Source organism: Astyanax mexicanus, chromosome 12 (genome assembly GCF_023375975.1).
Source record: "Astyanax mexicanus isolate ESR-SI-001 chromosome 12, AstMex3_surface, whole genome shotgun sequence".
Taxonomy (NCBI): domain Eukaryota; kingdom Metazoa; phylum Chordata; class Actinopteri; order Characiformes; family Acestrorhamphidae; genus Astyanax; species Astyanax mexicanus.
In genome coordinates this window covers 7849178-7876887 of record NC_064419.1, presented here as the reverse complement: position 1 = coordinate 7876887, position 27710 = coordinate 7849178, and the positions used below count along the sequence as shown (strand labels likewise).

General features: G+C 38.4%; 2 protein-coding genes across 5 annotated transcripts; both read left to right on the top strand.

The window, feature by feature from the left end:
* The first annotated feature begins 83 nt into the window (after window positions 1-83).
* Window positions 84-14107, top strand: plin3 (perilipin 3). 4 transcript variants are annotated; one of them, XM_049485971.1, is made up of 9 exons: window positions 84-193; window positions 7047-7110; window positions 7296-7491; window positions 8542-8624; window positions 9891-10122; window positions 10211-10542; window positions 10857-10916; window positions 11596-11814; window positions 12679-14107. In XM_049485971.1, the coding sequence occupies exons 2-9, from the start codon at window positions 7063-7065 to the stop codon at window positions 12790-12792; spliced, it is 1284 nt and encodes a 427-aa protein (XP_049341928.1). In that variant the 5' UTR covers window positions 84-193; window positions 7047-7062; the 3' UTR covers window positions 12793-14107. The 4 variants fall into 4 exon arrangements, with proteins under 4 accessions (XP_049341928.1, XP_049341927.1, XP_049341930.1 ...); XM_049485970.1 differs by having other exon boundaries at window positions 7047-7119; XM_049485973.1 differs by lacking the exon at window positions 10857-10916.
* Window positions 14108-14580: 473 nt separating this feature from the next.
* zgc:77486 (zf-A20 domain-containing protein) lies at window positions 14581-27464 on the top strand. The gene is made up of 6 exons (XM_015602382.3): window positions 14581-14713; window positions 18662-18864; window positions 22538-22643; window positions 23581-23708; window positions 24019-24126; window positions 26669-27464. Exons 2-6 carry the CDS (start codon window positions 18705-18707, stop codon window positions 26815-26817), a joined length of 651 nt encoding a protein of 216 aa, XP_015457868.2. The 5' UTR covers window positions 14581-14713; window positions 18662-18704; the 3' UTR covers window positions 26818-27464.
* The last annotated feature ends 246 nt before the right edge of the window (window positions 27465-27710 follow it).

Sequence of the window (27710 nt, the reverse complement as noted above, 5' to 3'; positions counted from 1 at the left end):
AGAGAGCAGAGCAGGGATTGGTGTAGTAGGACCTCCTCCTGAATCGGGGTTGGGCCTGTTTTATTAACACCACCCACCTCCCACAGCACCTCCAACTACTATCACCACCTCCAACTATCACCACCACCACCAGCAGCAGCAGCTCCACCACAGCAGCTGACTGGCCAGAGGACACTGGGTTTTACACTGACAGGTGAGTCACTTGTACTCTTTATTTTATATTAATAATTATTGGTTATGTTTATGTATTATGGTTCTAGGTGTGTGTGTGTGTATAGGAGAAAGTTTTAGTTCCTCAGAGCAGAGTTAGTACTGTAGTCAGTCTGCTGGGTTTGAATGGACTGAATGGGAGTCAGTGAGTGAGCTCATGGGTTAAAACTCCAGCCCGGTTCTGTTGGATCTAGACTGTGTGTGAATGTGTGTGGCCATCAGTGGGTCAGCAGAACATTTCTCTCAGGTTCTGGTAGCAGGTTTTGGGTTCTTTTTGCTTAGGTTTCTTTTAAATGAAGAAAGAATGAAAGTGGAAGAGAAGGAAAAGGAAGTGGGGCAAAGTTGACGTATACAGCTGCTCTGTCCTCTCTCTCTGTGATTGGACGGGGAGGATACTGTAGAAATGATTGACAGCTACCAGAGGTGTAAAAAGTAAAAAAAAAATTGTAATTAAGTAAAAGTACCTTTACTTTGCTAAAATTCTACTCAAGTAAAAGTACTCATCTAAAAATCTGCTCGAGTTAAAGTAAAAAGTACTCAATTTAAAATGTACTTTGAGTAAATGTTACATAGTTACTTTTAATTATTTGATGTAAAAAAGTACAACAAATCATAAATTAGATTGTTTTTAATGAACTATTATTCCACATAATAATTTGGACCTTTCAGGCATAGGTTTCTATGATCCATTTTTTTCTTTACTATTAAAAAGTTATGGTAATATAGGTGACTATAAACTGTATTTTTATATTTTTACAGTTCATTATTGTTTTTTAACTTGCCATTGCTATGCAATAAAATAGTTTTTTTCCCCCCCAGCATTTTTTTTACTCAGTAATTAGGAGTTATCCAACGCAGAAAAGTAAATTACTTGTGTCAAAATGTACTTGAGTAAAAGTAAAATTACCTATTTTAAAAACAACTTTAAAAATGACAAATTACTTATAAAATCTACTCAATTACAGTAACTTGAGAAAATGTAATTCATTAATTCATTACTTTCCACCACTGACAGCTACACAACCTAAACAATCAGTATTTATAGTAATTCATTTGATTATTTTAGTGTTGTGTACTTCTGTATTAGTTTAGAATAATGTGCGTGTGGGTAATAATGTACTTAAATGTCTTATAGAACATATTAGTGATGGTACCTGTATATAGTACCAACACTGTTATCTATAACACTGGTGTAATAAACTGTAGTAATGCTTTGAATTTACTGTAAAAAAAATCACAGTATAACATGCATGCCAAAAGTCATGGGACTGTTGTGTTACTATTGTGTCCCATGATATCACAATGTTTCATGGAAGCCAGTGTTACATGCTGCTGTCTCATGACTTTTGGCATGTGAGTGCATAGTGTTGTGCCTTAAAAAAAAAAAAAAAAAAAATAGTTAGCACTACTTTGAATGACTAGCTGCTTTATTTCCACCATGGTGAGGTAAAACTTGATATTTTTGGTTTATATTATTTAGCTCCATCTGATGGTACATAGTAACATAATCAAAAAACGAAAAAAAGGCTAAAGTCCTATTAATTAGAAAAAATAAATTAATTATATAAATTTAGGATCCTAAACTTTTTACTCAAATTTAACTACAAAACAGATTTTATGGTGCCGCAAAAACAGCCTACAGCAGTTTAGTCCCTCCCACTCATGCTGAAGTTATAAGGAGTGTTTCAGCACAGAGCACCAGCCAAGCTTGGAACAGTGTAATTTTTAATAATATAACAGTGAAAATTAATAATATAATAATTGTTTGTTGTATTTAAAGGTACCGTATCAGAAGCTGTTTTAGAAAGAGCCTAGAATATCGATGTGTAAATTAATTATGACTTTTTGCCACAGCCAAAATCTTACATATATTTTAAGGGGGTTAAAAATGTGCTGTATGGACCCTATAACATAATCCTCAAGGTGGCTTTGTGTCATTTAAGGGTTAATATGAGTGGGTACATTACATTATATTAACACAAGTGCAGGGATGTAAATGTTTTGGGTCAGTGAACTGCACTCATTGTCTGAATTTCATAAAACCTGCTCCACTGTCAGGTCAGGTCATGAGTAAGCAGGGTGGACTTTGCTTGGTGAGCTGTCAGCAGTTGGGCAATATACTGATGACATCATATCTGTCTGACGGGTTTTCACGCCTGTGAAAGATGACGAGTAAAAACATGCCACAACAACATGTGGTGGAGATCTTAACTGAGCACAAATATAAAAATCTAATTGTTAAAAAAAACGTTGTTCCTGTTTTTTTTAAGCATTTTATACAGAGTTTAAATTATATGAGCGATATTATTGATGGTGGAGGTGAAACATTAAATTATTGTTTTTTAAATATTTTGCCATGACTATTCCATGGTGCATGGTGACATATGCAGGATGGCAGAGTGCAATACGAAACACTCAGGTGAAAGCCGCAATGCTAACAGCCAGGCTCAGCAGGGATGGAGCCACAATGATACCAGGGCCCTGACCTTTAAAAAGAAACTCTGAGAGCTTTTGAAAGTGCACAGATTACACAGCTTATTAAAACAACATTGTTTATGAACACAGTACCTTCAGATTCCCCTTCAGTTATCCCTTTAAAAAAAAATAAGAGACCACTTTAATTTCTAAATCAGTTTTTCTGATTTTGCTATGTATGGGTATATGTTTGAGTAAAATTAACATTGTTGTTTTATTCTATATAAACTACAGACAACATTTCTTCCAAACTCCAAATAAAAATATTGTCGTTTAGAGCATTTATGTGCAGAAAATAAAACAAATTATGCAGAGCTTTCAGACATCAGATAATTAAAAGAAAACAAGTTAATATCCATAAAGTTGTAAGAGTTCAATAAAAATCAATATTTGGTGGAATAACCCTGTTTTTTTAATCTCAGATTTAATGCATGCCATGTTCTCCTCCACCAGTCTTACACACTGCTTTTGGATAGCTTTATGCTGCTTTACTCCTGGTGCAAAAATTCAAGCAGTTCAGTTTGGTTTGATGACTTGTGATCATCCATCGTCCTCTTGATTATATTCCAGAGGTTTTCAATTTGGTAAAATCAAAGAAACTCATCATTTTAAGTGGTCTCTTATTTTTTTCCAGAGCTGTATATTTTCAGCAACAGCTGGAATTTAGGCAATTGCATCCATGGACTGTATTTTAGTGAATGAAGGTGGACTATTTGACAAAAGTTCATTTCACTACAGCCTAAGTCCAATTCACACCAGAATTATCCTTTAACTAACCGCCTGGCAGTGGTGCTAATGTTATGGCTGATCATTGCAATTTTTCACTCAAATTGACATGGATCCACTGATCCACTGATGAACTGTTTTTGATACTGTAAATGAATGACTGTTTAAATACTGAGACCAAGTGATTAAATCACTGGAGTCAGATGATGTTCTGCTTGATTAGAATGAAAACCAGATCTGTTGTACACAGACCAATCAGAACACTCTCTGTGGGGGTTTCCCCCTTCATACTTGATTTGGGGCTGGAGGTGAATGGGTTAATTATAAGAGAGGAGCAGGAATGAGTTCTCGTCTTCATTGGCTGTCCCGATGGTAATGGTTTCTCTCCTCCACACCGTGACGTTACTGTGTGACTGTGTGACGTGCATCCTCGTCTTGTGATCGACACGCTGTAGATCCAGATTTCACACTAAGTGTAAAAGACATGGGCAAAAATCGTGATGTGTGAGAACACTGTTGGATATAATAATATCATTAGAAAGCTCAATAAATTAATATTATTAATAATTTTAAACTTAAAAGTTTTTTTTTCAGCACTTGGTTTGACTGCACTTATTTATTTCACTGCCTCATTCTACCTTGCTCTAGTTCATTGTACTTTTCTCTTTCTCACTCCGCCTTTTTCTATCTCTACCTCATTCTACCTCACTCTGCCTCATTTTACCTCACTCTACCTTGCTCTGCCTCATTTTACCTCACTCTACCTTGCTCTGCCTCTCTTTACCTCACTCTACCTTGCTCTGCCTCACTTTACCTCACTCTGCTTTGCTCTGTCTCACTTTACCTCACTCTGCTTTGCTCTGCCTCACTTTACCTTACTCTACTTAATTCTACCTCCTTCACTGTACCTCACTTTACTTTGCCCACCTTACTCTACCTCACTCTGCTTTGCTCTACCTCACTTTACCCCATTCTACCTTGCTCTGCCACACTTTACCTCACTCTGCTTTGCTCTGCCTCACTCTGCTTTGCTCTGCCTCACTCTACCTCACTCTGCTTTGCTCTGCCTCTCTTTACCTCACTCTACCTTGCTCTGCCTCACTTTGCTTTGCTCTGTCTCACTACCTTGCTCTACTTCATTTTACCTCCTTTACTGTACTTCACTTTGCTTTGCCCACCTTACTCTACCTCACTCTGCTTTGCTCTACCTCACTTTACCTCACTCTGCTTTGCCCCACCTTAATCTACTTTACTCTGCCTTGCTTTACCTCATTCTGCTTCACGCTATGTCACTTTGCTTTGCTCTGCCTCACTTTACCTCACTTTGCTTTGCTCTGCCTCACTTTACCTCACTTTGCTTTGCTCTGCCTCACTTTACCTCACTCTGCTTTGCTCTGCCTCACTTTACCTCACTCTGCTTTGCTCTGTCTCACTACCTTGCTCTACTTCGTTCTACCTCCTTTACTGTACCTCGCTTTGCTTTGCCCACCTTACTCTACCTCACTTTGCTTTGTCTTACCTCACTTTACCCCATTCTACCTTGCCATGCATCACTTTACCTCACTCTTCTTTGCTCTGCCTCACTCCATCTTACTGTCCATCATTCTACCTCTCTTTGCCTCACTCTACCTTACTTTGCTTTGCCCCACCTTAATCTACTTTACTCTGCCTTGCTCTACCTCACTCTACCTCACTCTGCTTTGCTCTACCTCACTTTGCCTAATTCTACCTCTCTCTATCTTACTCTACTTCAGTAGTTCTCAAACTTTTTAGGCCATGTTCCACCAATGACCAAACTAAAATCTCCAAATACCACCTACAAGCCATTTCACAGAAACGCATGTAAATACCACACACACAGGTATTTATACACAGTAATCTAGACATGTAATCCACACATACTGTATACATGCCATTATATGTTTACCCAGTTGTTCTGTGGAGCTTGCTTGTTTTTGTAGTCTGTAAGTCAGTATAATTAGGTTCGCTATTTGATTGTTTACTGTTTTGGTTAATACAGTATTCATACTGGGACTCTCAGAAGGATTTAGAGAGAGGAAAATAAAACAACATGAGAGCTAAGTAGTACACTACAGTGTTTTTTTTTTTTTTTTAACCTTTTTTTTAACATTTATTAACTGTAATGCAGAAACTGTAATGAGCTGTTTGTGACTGGCTGATTGATACAGGTTATCATATTCTGTGGTGTTTCACAGGGTTTTATTCGAGGGCCAATATAACTGATGTTTATAATTATAAAACAGTAGCTCTGAGAGTGAAGGACTGAAATGTAGCTTATATACAGGTTCTAAAAGGCAAATCACTAAACACTAACTGATATAATGTTAGATAGAAAATGAAAGGTGGAAACTTGGATTTCAGTTCTTAGTATTTCAATGCAAGCCGTCGTTTTTTCTGAGGTCATCTAGTGTACCACCTTGGGATGCTTTGAGTACCACCAGTGGAACCAGTACTATAGTTTAAGAACCACTACTCTACTTCATTCTACCTCCCTCTGCCTTCCTCTACTTTACTCCTGTCACGCCCTGCTCTGTTTCCTTGTGTTTTCTGCGTTTCCCAGTGTGTTGCCCAAGTTATTTTCCGTCACGTGTCTGTAATTTGTAGCTCCGCCCCTCGTTACCTGTCTCCCCAGGTGTTCATTGTTTCCTGTAAGTATATATAGTACCCTTTTGTCTATGTTTGGTCGTTGGTCTTTGCCCCTTTCTCTGTCGTTTGTCTCGCCACGTTTATAGTAGTTTTGTTCCTCATCCCATAGTTCTTTGTTTATCAGTTATTCACTGTTTATTCCGTGTTTCTTTCTTTTGTTTGTTTCCTTGTTTATTTCTTGTTTATATTTATTTATGTTTATTTCCTTGTATATATCCCCAGCCCTGTTTAGTTATTATCTGTCTAGTTTAGTTCTTGGTTATTTTCCCTGTTTGTTTGTTTTTATATTTCCTCGTTAATTCCTTATTTGTTTGTTTGTTTATCTGTTATTTAATAAATCTTGTCTTACCCGCTTTTACGTCCGCCTCCCGTCTGTTCCAGCGTTACAACTCCACCTTACTTTACCTTACTCTGCCTCCAATTTAGTTGTGTCACATGGTCACAGTGTTTTTGGGTAATACATTTTGAGTTTGCTTTTATTCACAACGTTATTGCAGCACTTTCATTGTGTTTATTGTGATCAACTCATATCAAGATAACGTAAAATAGTATGATTTATCTCACAGCCCTGTTTCTCACACACACACACACACACACACACACACACACACACACACACACACACTCATACACACAATGAAATGTTCTGAGCTGTATTTCAGTGATTGGAAAGTGATTGGACAGTGCTGGAGGTGTGATATAGACTCTGAGAGTGAATGAAGTGCTCTTTGATTCTTAGCCCACTCTGTTATCTGTTATTTTTACAGTGGTCTTATCTGTGATCAGTGCCTGATACTTTAACCCGTATCATGTGTGTCAGTGTTTGGTTGATTGCTTAAAAGAAATGATTGCAGATAATAAATTGCATGAGTAGAAAGTGTAACCAATACTGTGAGCTTTTAGATCAGAGGTTCCTAAACATTCCACAACCACGGAACACACTTTTTTTTTTTTCTGTCTGTTAACAGGTTATCTCAGTCCACCATGGCAGAGAACGCTAAAACGAGTGACACCGACTCTCAAGAGCAACAGGTGACTCCTGTGAGTGCATGACCTTATTAATGCTCCTGTCTCTGAATGCAATCAAATTATCAAGGCAATGCTCTAAAATCTAGTAGATTTGGAAAGTAGAGACAGTTACTCCAACAAAAACTCTTATTAATACCCGTGATTTCAGAAGAAATGCCGTTTACAAATGATCTCATTCTGTTTTTTAGAGTTTAATGTCTCGGGTGGGTAACCTGCCCTTCGTCAGCTCTGCGTATGATGCGGTGTCCAGTGCCTACACCAGCACTAAGGACAGTGTGCCCATCCTCAGGGGGGTGATGGACGCTGCTGAGAGTGGGGTCCGTACACTGGGGGCTGCGGCCAGTACGGGAACCAAGCCTATACTGGACAGACTGGAACCACAGAGTGAGTTGAATAAATCTTTATAATAATTTTATATACACTTACTGACCAAAAAAAAAATAAAATACTGCAACACTCTGCATGCAGTTACTGATTAAACAGTAAGTCTTGCCACAGGAGGGTGTAAAAGTGCCTTATAAAAAGCTATACAAAGAGGCTACTTTTGTGTAGTGCACCTCCTGGTGAGAGATTGGTGACTGCTAGTCATGCCTCTACATTACACACAAAGATATTTGCCGCGCGGCCGCTGTTGTGCCGAATACGACTCCCTGCTGAACCTGACTCCCGCTTCGCGGACAGAATCAGCACAACACCCCCCGCTGTTGAACTGCGGGAGTGAAAACAGCGCTTATAAATAAATAACAATAATAACTGGTTACTTAGCAACATTGTGGTTATCACACCAGAGCTTTATTTAAAAATAAAAATATAATAAAAAAAAAAGATGCCTACATCTCAGACTATTTGCTGGAGCCCGACCCGACCCAGCCCGAGGAATGTGGTGGGAAATCTCAGCCTCGGGTCAGGCCGGGTTCGGGCAGATAATCTAAGCGCTAATTAAGACATTGTGTGGGAGAGAATCATTGGACTGAGAAATGCATGAAGGCCTTTTTGGCAAAATACTCGCCACCTATACCGTCCATCATCCAGCAATCTTCAGACTGGAGCCACATAGTCTTTAGTGACAAATTCCAGTTCTGTTTGGGTTCTGACAAGAGTTGGGTTTGAGTAGTGACACACTGCCCCATACTGCTGTTATGGTTATCTGAAGAGCCATCGCATACAGTTAGTCTCCTCTAGTAGTGATACAAGGGACAGTAAGGGCTCAGTGCTACGTGCAAGACATCCAGTGGCCACAGCGGTGGTTTCAGCAGGATAATGCTCCCCCACCCACAGCCTGAGTTTCCTGGCCTCCACCAGATTTAAACACTTCCTTTAATAAATTGTGTTTATCCACTAATACATATGAGCTGTCCATTCTAATGTTTCTATAAACAGTATTAAAAATAGTATGTTTTCTTTGTTTAATTACATCTTGTACTTATTTTACAGTTGCAATGGTGAATGAGTATGCCATGAAAGGACTGGATAAAGTGGAGGAAAAGCTTCCAGTGTTACAACAGCCAGCAGACAAGGTGAGGCTAAACATTCTCATTTAAATAAAGCACTCTATTAATGGCACAATGATACAAATACACTAGTAACACTCAACCAACCAAATGTGGTACCACAGCAACAATTTGACAACTGCCTGGTACACCATAGCAACCTCTTAGCAACCACATAGCAACAGCTAAGAGACAACTGTACAAAAATACCATTGCAAAGCCTGTTGTAGCACCCCTGTAGCAACAACTTAGCGACATTATAGCAACCAACTGAGAAGCCATAAGCAACCACCTTGGTACCACTTAGCAACACCATAGCAAATCACTTAGGAACACCATTGCAACCAACTTGGATACCATGGCAACCACTTAGAAACACCTTGGTAAATAACTAGAAATCAATTAGGAACCCCATTTCGACCAACCGGGATGCCATGAGAAGCAAAACCATAGCAACCACAGCAACCTTTTAAAAGCCACCAAACAACAACAACCGATTTTTACAGCATTATATCCACCACATAGTAGACCATAACTAGCACTTAACAACACCCTTATCAAGCACATAGTAACCACTTAGGAACACCATGCCAGCCAACTGGGATACCATGACCACCACTTAGCAACACCATAGCAAATCACTTAGGAACACCATTGCAACCAACTTGGAGACCATGGCAACCACTTAGTTACACCTTGGCAAATAACTAGAAATCAATTAGGAACCCCATTGCGACCAACCGGGATGCCATGAGAAGCAAAACCATAGCAACAACAGCAACCATTTAAAAGCCACCAAACAGCAACCAATTTTTACAGCATTATATCCACCACATAGTAGACCATAACTAGCACTTAACAACAATCTTATCAAGCACCTAGTAACGACTTAGGAACACCATGCCAGCCAACTGGGATACCATGACCACCACTTAGCAACACCATAGCAAATCACTAAAAACACTTAGGAACACAATTGCAACCATCTGGGATACCATAATCGCCACTAAGCAACACCTTAGAAAATAACTAAAAATCACATAGGAATACCTTTGCAACCAACTAGGATACCATGACCACCACTTATCAACACCATAGCAACCACAGCAACCATTTAAAAGCCACCAAACATCCACTGTTTTTGCAGCATTATATTCACTACATAGTAGACCATAACTAGAACTTATCTACACCCTTATCAAGCACCTAGTAACCCCTTAGGAACACCATGCCAGCCAACTGGGGTACCAGAGCAGCCACTCAGAACCACCCTCCTTTCTGTCATTTCCACAGCTGGTGTCAGAAACAGTGGACAAGATGTACCAGTCTGTGACGGGGGCGAAGGAGGCCGTGGTGGGGGCGGTGATGGGGGGTGTGGAGATGACCCGCACGGCTGTGAACGAGGGCATTAGCACAGTCATGGCCAGCAGGGTGGGTCAGATGGTCAGCAGTGGGGTGGGCCTGGCGCTGACCCGCTCTGAGGACTGGGTGGACCATAACCTTCCTCTAACTGAGAAAGAACTGGGTGAGTTCTGCTTCTGAATGATCCAAAAGTCAACAGCTCTTACTTATTGAAGTTAAATTCACTAATCATTTTTTCTTTCCTTGCACAGCGGATCTGGCTGAGCCTCTGCCGAACGAAGAAGGCGGAGTTGCCCTAAGCTCCGCCCCCAGCTACTTTGTCCGTCTGGGTAAGTTGTCAGCCCGAGTCCGAGAGAGAGCGCTGGAGCTTTCCGTAAACAAAGCCCGAAACGCCCGGGACGCCACCCACACCGTCATCACCCAGATCACCAGCACACTGGACCTGCTGGAGACCGCACGCACTGCCAGCTGGCTAGGGGGCGCTCCAGAGCAGCTGCTGAACCGCTGGAAGGAGTGGAGAGAGGGGCAGCACAAAGATGTAGCAGAGGAGGTGGAGGTGGACGTAGTGAAAGACCAGGGAGAGGTAAGTGTGAACTGTGGGGGGAAAAAAAAAAAAAAGTTAGTACACTATATGGTAGAATGCCATAGGGCATCTTAGGACATCTACTTATCCATTATCTCTTCTAAAATCAAGAGTAATAAAAGTATACAGTACCAGTCAAAAGTTTGGACACACCTTAATTTTATTGTTTGTTCATTATTCAAAAATATTCTGCATTGTAGATTTAAACAGAGGTGGGTTTGGGGATTTGGTGTGAAACAATGGGTTCTAGATAACGTTATCAAGGAAGATTCTAAAATTTTGGATTATAAGTAAAATATCTATTTGTGTTGTAGTCCTGGCAACCCCGAGTTCCAATCGCCACCACTACCGAATCACAGCACAAATCTGAATTGGTAAGTTTTTATTTATTTCACACCAAACCCCCAGCCTCAATTGGATAATCTCAAACCTCCAATCGGAATGATTTAATCTCAAACCTCCACTCTGAATGTTCTTTTCACAAAACCCCACTCTGAATGAGTTTATCTCATATTAAACCACCATTTAAATGAGTTCTTCTCAAACCCCCACTCTGAATTAATTAATTTCAAATCAAACCCCCACTCTGAATGAATTAATCTCAAATCAAACCCCCACTCTGAATGTTCTCGTCTCAAACATCCACTCTGAATGTTCTCGTCTCAAACCCCCACTCTGAATTAATTAATTTCAAATCAAACCCCCACTCTGAATTAATTTATTTTAAATCAAACCCCCACTCTGAATGTTCTCGTCTCAAACCCCCACTCTGAATTAAATCTTTTCAAATCCCCTCTTTGAATGATTTAATCTAAAATCCAACCACCACTCTGAATGAATTAATCTCAAATCAAACCCCAGTCTGAGTAAATTAGTCTCAAATCCAACCACCACTCTGAATGAATTAATCTCAAATCAAATCCCCCTTTGAATGATTTAATCTCAAATCAAACCACCACTCTGAATGACGACTTCTTAAACCTCCACTCTGAACGAGTTCTTCTCAAACCATCACTCATCTCAAACCTCAATCCTTATCTTGTTTTTCTGCAGCAGATGGAGGGGCGTACTCTCTCAATGGTTCGTGGACTGAGTGAGCAGTTGCGGATGGCCAGCAGGAGTGTAGTATCCAGTGCGCAGGGTCTGCCCGGAGTGGTCCAGGAGCAGCTGCAGAACGCCCGCCGCACGGCCGAGGACCTCCACACTTCTCTGGGCAAAACCACCAGCCTTACCCCCCTGCTGCTCCAGCAAAGCCGCCAGCAGCTTGCCCAGGTACATAAACGAAAGAACAAGGCAGTAGAGCTTACAGAAAAACTGACTGCCTTTCTCTGTGTGAACTTCACTAATGTTGAGTGAGTTTTGAGTAGCACTGGTGAGGTAAATGTATGACTAAAAATGCACTGCTGTGGTAAATCTATGGCTAAAAGTGCACTTCTGAGGTGAATTTCTGACTAAACGTGTACTGCTGAGGTACATTTCTGAATAAAAGTGCACTGCTAGGGTAAATTGATGACTAAAAGTGCACTACTGAGGTAAATTTATGAGTGAAAATGCACCGCTGAGGTAAATGTATGACTAAAAGTGCTCTGCTGAGGTAAATGTATGACTAAAGGTGCACTGGTGAGGTAAATTTTTGACTAAAAGTTCACAGCTGTGGTAGATTTCTGAGTAAAAGTACAATGCTGAGGTAATTTCTGGCTAAAGGTGCACTGCTGGGGTAAATTTCTGAGTAAAAGTGCCCTGTTGAGGTAAATTTATGACTAAAAGTGCCCTGTTGAGGTAAATTTATGACTAAAAATGCACGACTGGGGTACATTTCTGACTAAAATGCACTGCTGAGGTAAATTTATGACTAAAAATGCACTGCTGAGGTAAATTTCTGACTAAAAGTACACTGCTGAGGTAAATATATGACTAAACATGCACTAGAATATCTAGAGTAGCAATGAGGTAACTAGCTAGCTAAACATTGTTCAATAAATATTTTTAAATTGTAGTTTTGAAACTGCTTATTATTTTAAACACAAAACAAAAATAAATGTAGGGTATTTGATTGAAATGTTTGTTGTTCAAACTTTGGCCAAATGTTTCGTTTCAGTGCATCACTTATATTAGGTGTCTCTCCCTTTCTGACAGGTACGACAGTCACTGGACGGAGTAACAGAATATCTACTGAACAACACGCCCCTGAACTGGTTAGTCGGACCGTTCTCTCCCGCGCTGACTGAGAGAAGGCTGACTGCTGAGTAGAACCAAGCCCTTCCACCTCCACTGTGTGGAATTAAAACAGTTTATGGCTGTAAATTAATTTATTTAAAGACTACCTTGTAATTTATCTGCAGTAAATGCTCAGTATATACAGCACATACCATATAATTCACTGGTGCCTAATTTAACGTCCTAAATAGTACTGTACAAAAGCCTTCAGAGTGTGAAAAATTATCGGTAAATCTGTTTATATGGTCAGTAAGAGTAAGAACACATGCAAATAAAGAAAAATAAACAATCCACTGCTGTGTTTATTTAGTTTACAGTAGACACTCTCACTGAACACTGTCGTTATATATATATAAAGTGTGTGTGTGTGTGTTTGTGTTTGTTTTAATGTTCATTTCAGTTTCTGCACAGTACTGTATAGACCTTAAAAATCCAATAAAGCAATTTAAAATAAAAAACAGTATTTTAGCTCATTTTGGAGCATTTATTTTGGTCTATTCATTGTGAATTGTTCTCCCAGTGTAAAGGCAGCCCGTGTAAATGTAAAGGAGTTGTTTCCAGGGTGTTTCTTTTTATCAGTTGCACTGATACTCTGACTGTGTGTTCAAGGTTGCAAATGGAGTACAATCAGATACTTTGTTGTAAATCACTGTGGCATTCACTTTCATTTTTGCTTCATGTTTGAGCGTCTTTTTGAACAAATAATAAATCTAAAAAATAAATCTATTAGTACTTCTCTATATTTTTATTTTACACTACAAAGAACAAACCACATCTAGAGTGTCGGTCTGATCCATGTGTGTCCAAAACAACAGCTACCTGACCAAAAAAAAGGGTCACACATTCTAATATTTGGTCGGACCACCTTTAACCCTTTAGCGTTCAATTACTGTGGCATATTTATATCTGTCCAGAATTGCATTAATTTTTCAAAAAGATTCTCAATGGGGTTAAGGTCTGTGGTGAACAATCCATCTGTAAAAATGATGATCTCATGCTCCCTGAATCACTCTTTCACAATTCCAGCATCATGAATCCTGACATTGTCATCTTGGAATATGCTTGTGTCATTAGGAAATAAAAAATCCATTGATTGAATAACCTGGTCTATAATCAGTATATTCAGGTAGCCAGCTGACCTCATTCTTTCAGCACATACTGCTGCTGAACCTAGACCTGCAGACCAACTGCAGCATCAACCCCACATCATAGCCACCATCATTACCACCACAATAACGAAAGAATGTTAATGTGGAGTTTATTGTTAAAAAATGAATGAATTATTGTTCATAAATGAATGAATGTTAATGGGGAGTTTGTTGTGTATTAATAAATGAATTAATTTTAATGGGGAGTTTGTTGTGTATTAATAAATGAATAGATGTAAATGGAGAGTTTGTTGTGTATTAATAAATCAATGAATATAAATGGGGTGTTTATTTTGTATTAATATATGAATGAATGTTAATGGGGTGTATGTTTATTAATAAATTGATTAATGTTAATGGGGTGTTTATTTTGTATTAATAAATGAATTAATGTTAATGGGAAGTTTATTGTGTATTAATAAATGAATTAATGTTAATGGGGAGTTTGTTGTGTATTAATAAATGAATGAATGGTAATGGGGAATTTATTGATAATAAATGAATGAATTATTGTTCATAAATGAATGAATGTTAATGAGGAGTTTATTGTGTATTAATAAAAGAATAAATGTTAATAGGGAGTTTGTGTGTTGTGTATTAATAAAGTAATTAATATTATAGGGAGTTTATTGTTGTTTATCTGGAGTTTGTAAAGGAGTGCAGGGCTGCTGGGCCGGTGACGTCACGGTCGTTGTTTCCAATGCCGGGCGCTGAGCCGGAGCAGGCCGCGGTTTACCCCCGGATATCTGTCCGCTTCTGAGGGTCAGGAGCTCCAGCGCTCCCCGCTCTATCTCCTCTCACCGCAGGTAAGTGTGTGTTTTATCGGAAACCGGAGTGAAAAGCGGAGTTTTCGGGCGTGTGGAGCTTTGCGGCGCTCCGGTTCGGCTTACGTGCCTTTACGCAAGCTAACAGGCTAACGCTAGCGGAGATACCCGGATAGAGTGAGCTAGCTAGTAGATAAAACCGTTTAAAACCGAATCAAATACGAGCCGGAGTAAATAGAATCGATATGTAAAGTCTAAAGGCGACCATTAAATGATTTAAACCGGTTTAATCTGAATTGTTTGTTAGTTTAAGGGCTGGGCGTCATCTGGTGAGCGTTAGCGCAGCTATCAGCTAGCTAACCTAGTTAGCTTAGCTAGTCTGTTAACGCTAGCTGTCGGTAGCTATGCTAACTACTTGTCCTGATAACTGGGGGTCAAAGAGGAAAATGTGTGTTTTTGTTGCTTTTAAACGAAATTTCGCTCGTTTTATCAGCGTAACATGTATACATACACTTAGATTAGGTGATTATTCAGTAGTATGTGCTGTTGTTTGGTTTAATATGTGGAGTTTATGAGGATCAGCTGTAGTTATTGTTGTTTTGTTGTTGAACGCTGCTCTTTTTCCAGAACTCCTCAATAACGTTACAGCCGGACTGTATGAGAGACTGTTCTGGGTTTATTGGAGCTTTTCCAGAATAAATAAATCTTATTTAAACAGATATTTTATATTGATTCAGTATTTCCTGTTGGTTGTTTACATCAGCCAGAAGACTGTTAGTAACAAGCTAGAAAGATGCGGATTTCCCCCCTTGAGTTCTCTCAGATTGCCGTTCCCCTTAATCTATTAATTTGTCCCATCAGTTTAATCTTAACAAGTTAATTCGTTCCATCTATGTAGTAAGTCGTTCTCTTGTTCTAAAAAGCCGTTCTCTCAATTTATTGTCATTCCCTCTGTTAAAAAAAATAATTTAGTTTGTTTGATCTGTCGTTTTCTCAGTCTGTTTGTGATGATCTAAGAAGTTGTTCCCTCAATCTACCAGTTTATGCCATCGTTCTTCAATCTAATAAGTAAATCCCAGGATTTCATTACTTGTTCCCCTAAGATTATAAATCGTTCTCTCAATCTAATTAGTCGTTCTCTCCGTCTAAAAAGTAATTCTCTCAATTTAATGTCATTCCCTCGCTTGAATAAATAATTTGTTCTGTTTAATCAGTTGTTTCCTCAATCTGCTAAATCATTCCATAGATCCTTAATCTAATAAATAATTCCTATAATCTTGTAAATCATTCTCTCAATCTAATATAATACTCTAAATAAAACAAATTGATGCCTTGATTTAACAATTGGTTATCTTAATAAAAAAATATTTTAATAATCTCAGTTTATTAAGTTGTTCTGCCGATCTTCAAAGTTTTTCCCTTCACTCAAATAAGTAATTCACACCATTTTATTAATTGTTCACCTTGATCTAGTAAATCACTCCCTTAATCTCATAATTTGTTCCTTTAAGATAAATAATTGTCCTTTTATTTAATGAACATCCCCTCAGTATAATACATGTTTTTTTAATAAATATTTCCTTTATAAAGATATTTTATTTATTTAGGGAAAACAAGAATGATGAGTGTCTCTAAATATTATTTTTCTATGTTACTTAATGGGCTCTGTACATCAGCTCTAGCCCAGATCATTCCTGTCTTTGTTCCAGTGCTGGACAACAAACACTTCAGCTTTTTCATTTTTCTAACATTGTCCACTTCACAGCTAACAGCCTCTGTAAGCGACCCACAGCACTTTTGTCTCTGCTGTTTAGGGGTTGGTTTGGAAATGCAGCAAAGCCGGCAGTCATTACTTTCTTTTAGGAGGAGGAGATGTCCCCCCCCCCTCTTTCTCTTTCTGTCTCTGTCTGTCTGTCTGTCTCTCTCTCTCTCTCTCTCTCTCTGTCTGTCTCTCTTTCTTTGTCTCTCTCTTTCTGTCTCGACTGAGTCATAAATCAAACTGATGACAGAAGGAAACCCAAGACGTGTACTGTCTGTAGTAGAGCTGTGTGAAGAGCGTAGTGATACTATACGTATCAGGATACAAGGGTTATGATTAATATATATAGTAGGGATGGGTGATATGGCCCTAAAATAATATCACGATATTTAATGTTATTTTTGCGATAACGATACTCTTGGCAATATGAAAAAAGACTTTAAAAAATATATATTTTAAAAATACACTATACATTGCAAGAAAAAAGAAAAAAGAAAAAAGATATATTATTATATACCATATAATACTGCACACCCCTAAGTGAGATATTAAAAAATACAAGAATTTTATCAGATTTGTAACAAAGGTCAATTATCCAGAATGTCATGATAATAATAATAATGCACTCCAAATATCTTCATTTATCCAGGATTAAAGTTAAATAAATTATACTAGACAGATATAATCTGTCTCTAGTAGATATATAATAGGAAATGGGATGGGTGATAATGCATGATATTTTAGGGCATAATATCGTTCACAATATTTAAAAAAAAAATTACAATATTATCGTGTACGATACGATATGGCACACCCCTAATATATAGTAAATGTATTGATATTGATATATAATACAGGAGTACAGATTACAACACTGCTATCTAGTCACAGTTTAAAGGTTTTATTTAAAATTGTATTTTTACGCTTCTTGCCCTTTATCGAGCTGTTGTTTGGGTAAATCTGGCATCTGTGTAACAGGCCTCTTCATTCTTTCTACAACTATTATCCATTATGTCAGTTCCTCTGATAATGCAGGGCACTTTGTAGTGCTATAATTGTAGACTGTAGTTCTTCTGTTTCTCTGCATACTTGTTTTTCAATGGTCAGGACCACACAGGAGAGACCACCACAGAGCAGCTATTATTATTTGGGTGGTGGTTTTATTTGGTCATTCTCAGCACTGCAGTGACAGTGGCACAGTGTGTGTTGTGTTGGTATGAGTGGGTCAGATACAGGAGTGCTGCAGAATTGTGTAACCTGAGTCATATTAGTGTAAAATCCTGTAATATTACTCTACCACCGCTGTACACTTACTCCTCTCACTTTAGATGCTGCTTCTGGATCTCTCAGCTTGTCCACAGATGCGCATCTAGCCTAAAGCTTCATGAAGGGGCGCTTAAGAGTACAAGTTGTATTTATGGCAGTGGTGTAAAAGTAACTGTAGGAGTAACCCACAAGCAAACATGCCTCTTTTCACATGATGCTGCTTTAATAAATGATTTTTTATTCAGTGCTAGGGGTGAGATGAGACACTTATCACGAGAGGAGATGAGACACGATACTGGGATCACGAGAACGAGACGAGACGAGATTTAAAAATAAAATTTTAAAGAAAACGTCAAAAATGAAAAATGAGTTTTATTTGACACAATCATATAACGCAAACTTAACAGACTGGTTTCTCTCTCACAATAATTCTATAAGAAATAGAAATAAGAATAAAAAATAAAAATAACATTTTTCTAGGTCTTATTTAAGTGTTGCGCGGAGCTCACCTACTGTCGCGCGGAGCTCACCTACTGTCGCGCGGAGCTCACCTACTGTCGCGCGGAGCTCACCTACTGTCGCGCGGAGCTCACCTACTGTCGCGCGGAGCTCACCTACTGTCGCGAGGAGCTCACCTACTGTCGCGCGGAGCTTTTTAACTGTACAGCCGAGCTCACCTACTGTTTTTTTAGGTTTAAGCTTGACGAGAAATATCGTCACGCTTTAATCTTGCGCCACGAGATCTCGTCACACCCCTATTCAGTGCACATGCCCGGTTATAATACACTCTGTTATATGCTGTTATAGCTGAAATCTGAAGGTTATTAGTAGCTTATTAGACTCTACTATGTTTAATAATGTGTGTCATGGCATTCTATATATATATATATATATATTCTGTATGAATTTTGACTTTTTAATATTTTTATTTATTTTATTTTTTTCTCTCTCTCTCTCCCCCCCAGATTTGCCCTCTCCCACCCCCCTTGCCCCCCTTTCTCAGAAAGCATGGCTCAGGAGACGAATCAGACACAGGTGCCAATGCTTTGCACAATGGGATGCGGTTTCTACGGTAACCCCCGTACCAATGGCATGTGCTCTGTCTGCTACAAGGAACACCTGCAAAGGCAGCAGGGAGGGGGGCGGAGCAGCCCCCCAGGAGAGAAAGGTAGTGTGTGTCTAAAATGCAAGAAATACTGACTTGATGTCTTGATGCCCGCACTGTCCTACTTGCCTTGTGTTCAAACTGGAGGGGGCAAGTCTTTCATGTTGCCCTAAGTTTGACTCTGGTGGACATAGACAAAATGGGGCAAAATATTGGTGTGGCCCGTTAGCAAGATAACTAAATAGAAATTAAATTAAATACTTAATAATGTGACTATGCTACTAAAACTATGACTACATTTTTTCCACTTTTTGTCAACATATAAAAACTCAATGAAAATGAATATCTGTAATACATTTTGTTATTGACCGGTAATCGCCGCTCAACACGGCTGTAAGAAAAGCTGTGTTTCCAAAAACACCTCACTCTGCCACACAGCTGATTTATACAGCATTTCGGGATGGATTAAAATGGTTTATGGGATAAATTCAACTGCGCTACCATCAATAACAAAACTATGTGGAATAAAATCAGCAGAACTTAAACACAGCAAACTTTATGAGGCATATATCTCACCTAAATATCAGCTAAAATATATATATATATACAGTTGTGGTCAAAAGTTTACATACACTTGTAAAAAAACATAATGTTTTGGCTGTCTTGAGTTTTCAATAAGTTCTACAACTCTTATTTTTCTGTGATAGAGTGATCGGAACACATACATGTTTGTCACAAAAAACAGTCATAAAATTTGGTTCTTTCATAAATTTATTATGGGTCTGCTGAAAATGTCACCAAATCTGCTGGGTCAAAAATATACATACAGCAACAAAATTTGTCAATTTTGGTGATGTAGCGAGTTGTGTCAATCAAATTAGCTTCATGTCATGGCCTCTTCACTTCTTGTAAGTGATTCTGATTGACTACAGCTGTTGACTTCTCATGAGCCCATTTAAATAGGGCTCATTTGACCCAGTGATTAGACTCAGCTACAAAAGCTACAATGGGAAAGTCAAAGGAACTCAGTGTGGATCTGAAAAAGCGAATTATTGACTTGAACAAGTCAGGGAAGTCACTTGGAGCCATTTCAAAGCAGCTACAGGTCCCAAGAGCAACTGTGCAGACAATTATACGCAAGTATAAAGTGCATGGAACAGTTGTGTCACTGCCACGATCAGGAAGAAAACGCAAGCTATCACATGCTGCCGAGAGGAGATTGGTCAGGATGGTCAAGAGTCAACCAAGAATCACCAAGAAGCAGGTCTGCAAGGATTTGGAAGCTGATGGAACACAGGTGTCAGTCTCCACAGTCAAGCGTGTTTTACATCGCCATGGACTGAGAGGCTGCCGTGCAAGAAAGAAGCCCTTGCTCCAGAAAAGGCACCTTAAGACTCGGCTGAAGTTTGCTGCTGATCACATGGACAAAGATAAAACCTTCTGGAGGAAAGTTCTCTGGTCAGACGAAACAAAAATTGAGCTGTTTGGCCACAACACCCAGCAATATGTTTGGAGGAGAAAAGGTGAGGCCTTTAATCCCAGGAACACCATGCCTACTCTCAAGCATGGTGGTGGTAGTATTATGCTCTGGGGATGTTTTGCTGCCAGTGGAACTGGTTCTTTGCAGAAAGTAAATGGGATAATGAAGAAGGAGGATTACCTCCAAATTCTGCAGGAAAACTTAAAACCATCAGCCCGAAGGTTGGGTCTTGGGCGCAGTTGGGTGTTCCAACAAGACAATGACCCAAAACACACATCAAAAGTGGTAAAGGAATGGCTAAACCAGGCTAGAATTAAGGTTTTAGAATGGCCTTCCCAAAGTCCTGACTTAAACCCCATTGAGAACATGTGGACAGTGCTAAAGAAACGGGTTCATGCAAGAAAACCATCACATTTAGCTGAACTGCACCAATTCTGTCAAGAAGAGTGGTCAAACATTCGACCTGAAGCTTGCCAGGAGCTTGTGGATGGCTACCAAAAGCGCCTAGTTGCCGTGAAAATGGCCAAGGGACATGTAACCAAATACTAATGTTGCTGTATGTATATTTTTGACCCAGCAGATTTGGTGACATTTTCAGCAGACCCATAATAAATTTATGAAAGAACCAAATTTTATGACTGTTTTTTGTGACAAACATGTATGTGTTCCGATCACTCTATCACAGAAAAATAAGAGTTGTAGAACTTATTGAAAACTCAAGACAGCCATAACATTATGTTTTTTTACAAGTGTATGTAAACTTTTGACCACAACTGTATATATTTTTTCATTGAATTAGAAGCCTTGGTGTAATATTTTATATTTTGTATTGACCTTTTTATTTTATAAACCCTGTTTTATATTATTTTATATCCCTAAACAGTAAAAATCATGATTAAAATATGTTCTTAATGTTCTAAATGAGTAAAAATTTGCTGTTACTTCGCCTTAAAGCAGCACTAGGTAGGATTTCCTAGATTTCCTTCTTTTAAAGAAGTAAAATTACAGCTTAAAACTCACTGCAGCGCTGCATTGAGGTGTAATAGAAGGAATAGCGGTGCTCTCGTGTCTGTGCCGGAGCTCCTCTGAGCTCAAACTGCGACCTGCTTTCCGACCTTAAGTTCTAACAGTTCTACAAGGACTACTGGTTCATTCTTTACAAACTAACATACAGACACTCTGGCAGAAGCTGGAAAGAGACCAAATATGTCTGTGAAAGTCAGAAAACGAGAATAAGAAACTAATCCGCCTGAAACATTTATTACACTCTACAACTGTAGGGGGAGCCCACGAGCACAAAATCTCAATCCTACCTAGTGGAGCTTTAGTGACTCTAGTACTAACCTTCTGTTTTTCCAGTGCAGTGGGCTTGGCCAAGTTACTGTTTTATTGGTTTATAAACTTTTTTACTTGCTGGTTCATGGTCTATTCTGTTGAACATCGGCTCTCAAATAGTGTTATGTGTGACAAAACATTTTAAAATAAAGAAAATACATGCTGTCCATTTGTAATGTATGCAGAGTCTGAAAGGGGTTAATGTCTAAAACGGATCTGTGCCATCTATGATCTTTAGCTAAGGTGTTTATGTAATATTATCAACAAATGCCTCAAACTCGTGCAGTGAGACATGATTGGTAAAGCCTCCACTGCATTTCAAACACTATTAATTTAAGGGGTAATGCACTCTAGCCATGTTAAGCCTCTGTGTGCACATTAGCGTTAACTGCAGCATGAACGAATAATGGATTAATAAACGCACAGGAGAACCAGTACTTTCTGTTTTAGTTCTAACCCTGAAGCCAAACATCTCCCCTGTCTCTATTAATGCAGACTTTGCTTGGGTTTTAAAGTGTTTAATAGGCAGAGGGTTTTTTGTGCTGGATATGGTATGGTATGAGCTGTGTAGCTGCATATGGACAGAAATTGCTGTCTTTTGTAAAGTACACTCTCCGATAACCAGTGATTTAACACACCAGCTAAACACTGCTGTTACTGGACAGGATAACTTGATATAAAATGTGTCTAAATTATATTATTTAGACACACTGATAGATTATATAGTATTGTATTTCTCTTAAGCATATAGAGATGTATAAATTTAGCACAGTCCTAGTCTGTGAAGAAACTTTCATTTTGTGAAAGATCAATAAAGATAATAGAAATAAGAAAAACATATTTTTTAGTGTATGTGTATCTGGTGAACTAAAGACATTTTGCACATCAGATGAGCTGACCTTATTCCTGTCTTTTTTCCAGCTGCTACTTCTCCAGCAGGGTCCCCAGGAGCCCCGACTGTAACTGTGGAGACCACCCCTGAGCCCACGTCAGAAGCAGTAACTCCGTCAGAGGAGCGCACATCCAGGTAGCACTCGGAAAATGTCACATTTACAGACTATTACTGATTTAATGTGAGATGGATTCAAGGTGTTAGTACTATAAGACCTATAGGATTTTTTTTAATTACCCACACTGCAAATTCATACTGGATTATAATCATCCATTGTTATAAATGGATGGATAATAATTATTATTATTATTAATTAATCATTCACACTGTAAAAAAAAAAAAAAAAAAAAACTACAAACACTGCAGATTCATACTGGATTCTGATTTCAATTAATGCTACCAAACTGTAAAGACTCCAGATTCATACTGGATTATGATCACGCCACAATAATTACAGAATGTAAAACAATGCACAAACCTCAGATTCATACTGCATTATAATCACTCCACAGTAATTACTGGCAGAATGTAACAAATATACACACTCTAGATTCATACTGGATTACAATCACTCCACAGTAATTACTGTCAGAATGTAAAAAAAACACACTCTAGATTCATACTGGATTACAATCACTCCACAGTAATTACTGTCAGAATGTAAAAAAAACACAAACTTTAGATTCATACTGGATTATACTCAAGCCACAGTAATTACTGTCGCAATGAAAAAAAAATGCACACACTCCAGATTCATACTGGATTATAATAATTCTATTATTACTAATGTTATTCACACTGTAAAAGAAGAACTACAAACACTGCAGGTTCATACTGGATTGTGATCACAATTTATGCTATCTAACTAAATTCTAAGGACACTGCACATATTCATACTGGATAATACCTACTCCACAATTTACTGTCAAGATGTAAAAAATAAAAACTCCAGAGTCATACTGGATTATAATCACTCCACAGTATGGAAACTATGGAAACTACATGAATCTGTGAATCTAAACTGTGTGAAATGTGTATTTGAGTGGTTTTGGTAATTGTGTTGTAATTGCAGTGGGTCTCCAAGTCCTGTCACTCAGCAGATGACGGCGATGAGCATCTCCCAGGACACTGCAGCCACTGACTCGGACAGAGCCGACGGCGAGGAGGAAGACGAGGACGAAGGCTCGTCTAAAAGCTCAGGTCAGCCATATCTAACTGTCATGAACATTTACATATATTCTACTTGATAGCCAATTTTCCATACCAGTATGCTTCTGTAATCATTGTGCATTGTTTTAGGCTATATTAATTATTTTTTTAAAGTATATCCAAATCTCGATATTTCTGCGAAATCAGACTCTTCTATTGGCCAAAAAAGCCTGAATCCCTTGATATGGGTCATTTAAAGCTTCAGAGCAGAACATCACAGCACAGTCAGACCCAGAGGGACAGTGCTGAGCGGGTCGATAAGCGCTGAGATGTGAAACTGATGGTTCTCTTTTTACCACAGGGCCAGTGGTAGAGGCAGCACAGGCTTCTTCAGATGGGGATCAGACTCCTGACAAGAACAAGAAGAAGAACCGATGCTTCATTTGCAGGAAAAAAGTCGGCCTCACGGGTAAGAGATCAATAACACACAGAACATAAACATAAAAATCATGAAACCCCCAGTGAGTAGAAGGCAACAGTGGCAGACACAAAAAACTCCCTCAAAGCTGGAGGAAGAAACCTAGGGAGGAACCATGACCCATCCTCCTCTGACCAAAATTCTTCTCATCCTTTGCTGGGCTATTTTTAAAACTGTAAAAGGAGGGCTCTGAGTGGTCTAGCAGACCCATTCACTGCCACTATGATGATTCTGCTTGCCATCAGCAGCCGGAGTCTGAGAGAGCCTGAATTGACCGTGCTCTCTCTGGGTGGGTAGGTAGGTGCCACTCTCTCCCCTTATCACTTCTAATTAGTGCTGTCAACATTAAAGCGTTAACACATGAGAATCATTTGGAATTCATTTCAATTCAAGAGTTATTTATTTTTATATCAATTAATTACGCAACCAAGTTTGGACCCAATATCCACCGTAATCCTGCCCGCCCCCACCCAATGTTCTGATTTCTCAGTCCGGTCCCAAACAAACTCTGGAGCAGATCGCTTGTGGCTGACCCAGCTATCAAATATACTTCTTTTTAATTGAGCAAAACTGCTTATAAGGTGCTGTTCAATCTGATATATTTAACTGTCTCATGTGCAGCATTCTCTGCACAGATATATGCACTGAAACACGGAATCTTCTCACTATTTTTACTTTCTTGCTCCCGCGCCAGACAGCTCTGACCAATCAGAGGAGACAATGTGCTTGTGTGGTTTATTGGTGCACATTATGGTAGGTTTGGGTTTATGCCTAACGCTCCAAGTAAATGAAGTCATCAATTGATCCGGACTATAGAAACCCACTACAGGTGTGAAAACCCTGTTTTCTACTCAGCAAATTAAGTTCTAATTCAGAAATCCTTACAGTCAAGCAGAGAAAAGTTTCCTCTATTCAATTTATCATGCATTCTTTATTCCAGCGCCCCACTTTGGTTTTATTCCTTCTCAAACATACAAATATATACTAGTATTTTAATTGACACCACTAAATATTAATATAATTGCATTTTGCATTTCTTTATTTTTTATTTTACATTTAAATATCCACTATAAAAACCTTACATGCATCTTTTATATTAAGGACTGTGCAAACATAATGTCCTTGTATTTTAGTTAGTATACAAATATAAGGAAAAGTGTAAAATATGTAAATCACTGCCACATAAGATTTCTTCACAGGTTTCTGACAGAAGCAAATGTAATCTACTGAGATTTGCTTTAGCAGCTTCTGTATGTAAAGATGTACAACCTTCTTTTTTTATTTTTTTATTTATTTTTTTATTTTTTTTTTAACCCCATTCTGAAAATTGTCTTGAAACAGGAATTCAAGTTTATCAAATTAATTTGATTAACCTCACAGCCCTACCAGGCAAATAGTGCATAATTATTTTTCATGTTATGAGAAAAGTGACATAAAACTGTGTGTGTATATGTATATATATATATATATATATATATATATATATATATATATATATATATATATATACATACATATATATATATATATACATACATATATATATATACATATACATATATATATATATATATATATATATATATATATATATATATATATATATATATACATATATATATATATATATATATATATATATATACATATATATATATATATATATATATATATATACATATATATATATATATATATATACATATATATATATATATATATATATATATATATATATATATATATATATATATATATATACATATATATATATATATATATATAATATTTATTATTATTATTATTATTTTTATGTATTTATTTATTTATTTATTTTTTCTTTTCTCCCTCAAATACCTTCGGCCAGCTGTTTGATAGTCAGACGTGGGCTGATACTGCCCTCTTCTGGAGAAATTTGAAACTGCTTCACTGAGCAATGAATTCCAATACACACGATATTCACAAGTTCCCATTGTCATAGCATACAACAATCACTGGATCATTACCTTAGATACCTTACTATTGGCTTTCTGTCTACCTACCTACACACCTGTCCACCCATCTATCCAGGCCTGCTCACAAAATAACAATGTATGAAATAGATTTTTGCATCCTATTAAGCAAAAATGTATTAAATATAATTTTATTTTATTTATATATATTTTATATAATTTATATGAAAAGAATTGTATATTATATATAATACACTGCTCAAAAATAAAGGCAGCACTTTATCATCACAGTGTAACACAAAGTCAGTCAAAGTTTAGGGAAATTAATCTGGCAGGTTATGAAGCATAAGCTACTGTAAATCAAGATCACTTGCTTTGGTGCAAATGAAGGTGAGAACAGGTGTAATGAGGATTCTCATTTTGCTAGTGTTCTTGTCTCTACTGATGCAGTAACTGCAGCCTTTCCAGGTTGCACAGGTTGTCCAGTTCCCCCTATATAATCTCAGCCATAGTGCTGATAAACCTTTTAACCCACCTTATTCACCCCCCCCCCCTCAACCCCCCCCCCCCCCTCTTCTCAGGCTTCGACTGCCGCTGTGGCAACCTGTTCTGCGCCATCCACCGCTACTCGGACAAACACGACTGCCCCTACGACTACAGAGGGGCGGCAGCTGCCCGCATCCGCAAGGAGAACCCCATCGTGGTGGCAGAGAAGATCCAGAAGTTATGAGGACTGAGAACGTCTGAGGGAACCAGCGACTATATGTTAACGACGACGACGACGGAAGAAGAAGAAAAACAAGACAACATTTGTTTGACCTACGAAGTTTTTTCCGAACAATGGCTGCACCTGAATAATAGCGTTCTAAAAAAACGGCTCAATTTCCTCATGGTGGGATCAGGTGGGTCGACCCGCACCTGTCTGGCCGGTCCCTAACCCGGCGCCTCCCTGCCTCTCTCGCAGCGACTGAGGACGAGTGTGTGTGGGTGTGTGTGTGTGTTTTGAAAGAGCATGTGTGTGTGTGTGTGTGTGTGCGCGTGTGTGTTTTTAAAGAGTGTGTGGTGTGTTTGAGTTGTATATTTTGGCTGAGAGTCAGGGAGGGCACTTTTGGGTTAGGTGGGCCGCTTGTGTGCTTTTACAGGAGGGAGGACTTTTATTTTGTAGTTTTTAGCCTTGTATTAAATTCCCCCTTTTTTTTCCACAATCTTTTTTTTTTTTTTTTTTGAGAACTGATTTAGATTCAGAGATCAAAGTCAGAGAAAGGGGTACAGGCTGATTTGTTTTGTTGGGGAGGGAGGGTGGTTGTACTATTCTTAATTATTCCTAATTTTAATCCCTTATATGAATTTTTGATTTAAAAAAAAAAGAAAAGAAAAGTCCTTGCCGTATCCTCAGTTCCGATGTATTTACAGCAGATTGTTTCTCTTTGATAATAGGCATATTGACTTATCATACTAACGTTTGGGGTGCATGAACCCTCCTGGATGCAGATTTGACTTTTTGGGTGGGAGGGCTCATAGGGGAGGGGGCGGGGTTTGGCGGGCGGGGTCATAGCAAAAGCCTTGACGTATGTGAGTTACTGAGTGTATGGCTTTTATCTTTTCCCCCCTTCCTGTTCTGTT